General features: G+C 45.3%; 1 protein-coding gene across 1 annotated transcript; it reads left to right on the top strand.

Annotated features, from left to right (window-relative positions):
* Window positions 1–259: 259 nt before the first annotated feature.
* LOC311373105 (uncharacterized protein) lies at window positions 260–3,783 on the top strand (the record flags this gene model as incomplete). Its single annotated transcript, XM_084489950.1, has 6 exons — window positions 260–362; window positions 694–836; window positions 1,031–1,131; window positions 1,233–1,390; window positions 1,907–2,215; window positions 3,209–3,783. 6 exons carry the CDS (start codon window positions 260–262, stop codon window positions 3,781–3,783), a joined length of 1,389 nt encoding a protein of 462 aa, XP_084346076.1.
* Between the last annotated feature and the right edge of the window lie 270 nt (window positions 3,784–4,053).

Below are 4,053 nucleotides of genomic sequence, written 5' to 3'. Positions count from 1 at the left end.
GCAACGCGGACTAGTTAGAATAATAACAGTTATAATCATATTAATGATTGTAATAATAGCAATGATAATGATCATTATTGTTTTTGTTAGAATTTGTGTTAATATATGAATGATTGTAACAATAGCAACGATAATGATATTGATAATTATAGTTATTGTTATTTTAATTGGTATTAATATTAATAATATGTCATGTTCTCTTTCAGGGGGGATGGACTTTGTGTTTGGTTGGCTGTGGGTCCTGTGACGTTTAGAGACGATGGCGTTCTGTTTTAGAGCTCATTCCTTCTGTACTCCTCTGTCCTGTCCTAGACACACCGTCACCTTGGAAGGAGGGAGAGAGCGCTTACTGGATGAACTCGGTGAGGGTTTTATCAAAGTTATTACATCAATCGCATTATTAACATTTTTTTTCTTTTGTGATTTATGTTTGACCATCCCCTCTTCCTTATAACTTCACATTTTATATTGTCAGGCTAACAGAGCATAGACCGTGTTAAACTACCACCAAATAAATGTACTAAAGACATTTTTCTATTGTCGTCTATTAGGGTCATGCTTCTATTGATGTCTATTAAGGTTGTGCTTCTATTGTGGTCTGTTAAGGTCAGGTCTCAGGGTTGTGTGTCAGTAATGAAGACGGTAAGATAAGCAGTTCTGTGTTTGTTAAGGATTTTCTTTTACATTCAACAGATGAATTGGCGCTTCAGGGCTGGATGTTTTACGACCAGAGTTTCTACCTTATGTCTACCACTAAGAAGAGCTGGAAGGCCAGTAGAGAAGACTGTCTGCGGAGAAATGCAGACCTGGTGGTTATCAACAGCAGAGAAGAACAGGTGTGTGTGTGTGTGTGTGGGGAGAGACATTGTGTGAGTGATTGAGAGAGAGAGAGAGAGATGTGTGAGTGTGTGTGAGAGAGAGAGACATTGTTTGAGTGTGAGAGTGTGAGAAAGAGAGAGATTGCGTGTGTGTGTGTATGTGTGTTCACCTGTGTTGTCATGACAACAGATGCTATTACCTTTGGAAACAGGGGTTTCTCAGCAGAATGTTCGATCGTTCCTGGATTGGACTGAGCAGTAGAGACACAAAGGGGACCTTCAAGTGGGTGGATGGTACCCCCATGACCTCAAGGTAAGGCTGATGACTCTGTTCAGCAGCATCTCTTCTCTGAGAGTGACAGAGTGACCTCACCTCAACACTGGGCTCCACTGTCTCCTCCTCGTGGTTCTCAGTTTGAGACGCGCTAAACCAGGCGATGACAGCGGAGCAGAAGTCTGTGTCGTAGCAGGGGAGGACGGCTGGTCCAGACAACCGTGTGACAGACTGCACCACTGGATCTGTGAGAAGGCCGTGGACCTGGATCATCTGGAGGCTGAGCTGGACAAAGAGGGTCCGTAGACTTTGTTTGTGTTCATGAGTGGAGAACGGTTCCTCCTTTCTGTTCTCTGTGCCGTAGACACAGTAAATATACTCTTTATGACTGGAAAGGTGGTTGGGTGTGTTTAGGTCTACTAAGGCCATGTTTCTATTGTGGTCTACTAATGCCATGTTTATATTGTGGTCTACTAATGCCATGTCTCTATTGTGGTCTACTAAGGTCATGTTTATATTGTGGTCTACTAAGGTCATGTTTCTATTGTGGTCTACTAAGTCCATGTTTCTATTGTGGTCTATTAAGGCCATGTTTCTACTGTGGGCTACTAAGGACATGTCTCTATTGTGGTCTACTAAGACCATGTTTCTATTGCGGTCTACTAAGACCATGTTTCTACTGTGGGCTACTAAAGTCAGGTTTCTATTGTGGTCTACTGTGGACCTGTATTAGGAGAGAGTGAAGGGAGTGTCTGATGGTGCATCTCTAGATACGTGTTGTAAACGTTCACTCCTCTCCTCCTGGTTTCTTCAGGTTCAGTGATGCCCACGGAGGAGGAGGAGGCCCCCAGCATCACAAAGTTCCACTCCACTACCCAGGTGTTGCCCGTGGGCCAAACGGCCCGCTACACCTGCGATGCCAGCGGCACACCGAAGCCCACCGTGGAGTGGCTCCACAACGGCAGGCCCCTGGAGAGGAACGGCACAGACGACCAATCAGAGGCCTGGGTGGAGAGGGGGTTCCTCTTCGTCAGAGGGGTGAGGTCTGGCGTGAACAAGGTCCGCTGCATGGCGAGCAATAGCGCTGGCACGGCCAAGCGCACCGCTAAGCTGCTTGTCTTTGGTAAGATCTGGATCCAAGGAGAGATGTTTGTTGTTGATGTATTTATAACGTTGTTGTTGAGGTGTGTATATATTTAAGCAATAGATCACGACAGGCTGTGTCGTTCATTATACCACAGTGAAGGGGGTCGCCGTCCCTCCGCTGCGCGTCGGGACGGACAACGCCCCTTAACTGTGGTATAATGACCGTATACCACTGACTGAAGTGATCTATTGCTTTTATAAAACGGTTACGCAAGTATGGCGAAATGAAAGTCATAGACACCCTCAATTTTGAAAAAGCTAGAAAGTCGGAAAAGCTTTTTTTAACGAATACAAAAAAGTAGTCCCTCCTGGCTGCCGGCAAAGTGTACGGCGGTTGCTATGCAACACACTGTAGCGTCCTTCAGAGAGAAGGCTAGAGACGGTAGCTCGGTTCGCCGGCAATTTAGCCTACTGTCGAGTTCACTCACCGTGTGCCTATTGCTTTTTTTTTTTTTTTAACATTTCCACCCCCCTCCAGCAATCAACATGTTTTTAGGCTTCAGTGAACTATGCTATTGCTTTTATATATAAATAAACAACAGTTCAAGTTAGGCGAGGAGTGATACTGAACTCTGTAAACTGAACGGGCGTCATAGCTGTGTGCATACGCTCAATATACAACAGTTGGGAACCAATCAGATCGCTGGATTTAAGCCACCCGTTTTATAAATATATATATATATATATATATATATATTCATAAATGTATGTGTATATATATACACGTATACAAAATTATATATATATATATATATATATATAATTTTGTATTTATATATATATAATATATATATATATATATATATACCAACTGAAAACAAATCCTTATCCGGGGTCGGGTCGCGGGGGCTCAAGCATGAATCAGCATTTTTTTTTAATTTTCCAATGCAAATGAATGGGGGAATTTTGGGCGAATAACCTGGAATATCTCGGGAATTATGAATAATATCATGTCTTGTTCTCCCGTCAGATGCCTGTGAACTCACACTGGACCCAAACACAGCCCACAGAGAACTCTCTCTGTCTGAGGACAACAGAAAGGTGACGTGGGTCAGAGAGGACCAGTCGTATCCAGATCACCCAGAGAGATTTGACTCCCGGTACCTGGTGTTGTGTAGAGAGGCTCTGACTGGCCGCTGTTACTGGGAGGTAGAGAGGAAAGGAGATGTTGTTATAGGAGTGACATACAGAGGAATCACAAGGAGAGGACGGGGTGGTGACAGCCTGCTTGGAGGGAACAACAAGTCCTGGTGTCTTGTTTGTTATGATGGTGTTTACTCTGCCTGGTACAACGATAGTAAGACAGACATACGTCTCCCCCCCGCTGGCTCTACCAGAGTAGGAGTGTATCTGGACCGGCCTGCTGGCACTCTGTCCTTCTACAGAGTGTCCCGAGGTGTAGGAGGGTCCTCAGACACACTGACACACATCCACACCTTCAGGTCCACCTTCACCCAGGAGGACCTCCTCCCTGGGTTTATGGTAGGGGAGTGGGGGCCGTGGGGGGCGCCGGGGGTTCACTCAGTGTCTCTGTGTCGGCTGTAGAAAAAAAAAGGGCGGACAGGCGGGCGGGCGCACACACACACACATACATACATAAATACACACACACACACACACACGTACATACATAAATACACACACACACACATACATACAGACACACACACACACACACACACACACACACACACACACACACACACACACACACACACACACGTAGAGACAAACACACGCACACACACACAGTGCTTCTGCGAGGCTGCTTGCTGAGGCTGATTGCTCAGTGTCTCTGTGGCAGTTATAGTCTCT

Source organism: Micromesistius poutassou, assembly GCF_964030765.1.
Source record: "Micromesistius poutassou genome assembly, contig: SCAFFOLD_6600, whole genome shotgun sequence".
In the NCBI taxonomy this organism is placed as follows: domain Eukaryota; kingdom Metazoa; phylum Chordata; class Actinopteri; order Gadiformes; family Gadidae; genus Micromesistius; species Micromesistius poutassou.
The sequence above is the reverse complement of the archived record's forward strand: the minus strand, read 5'-3'. Positions and strand labels throughout refer to the sequence as shown.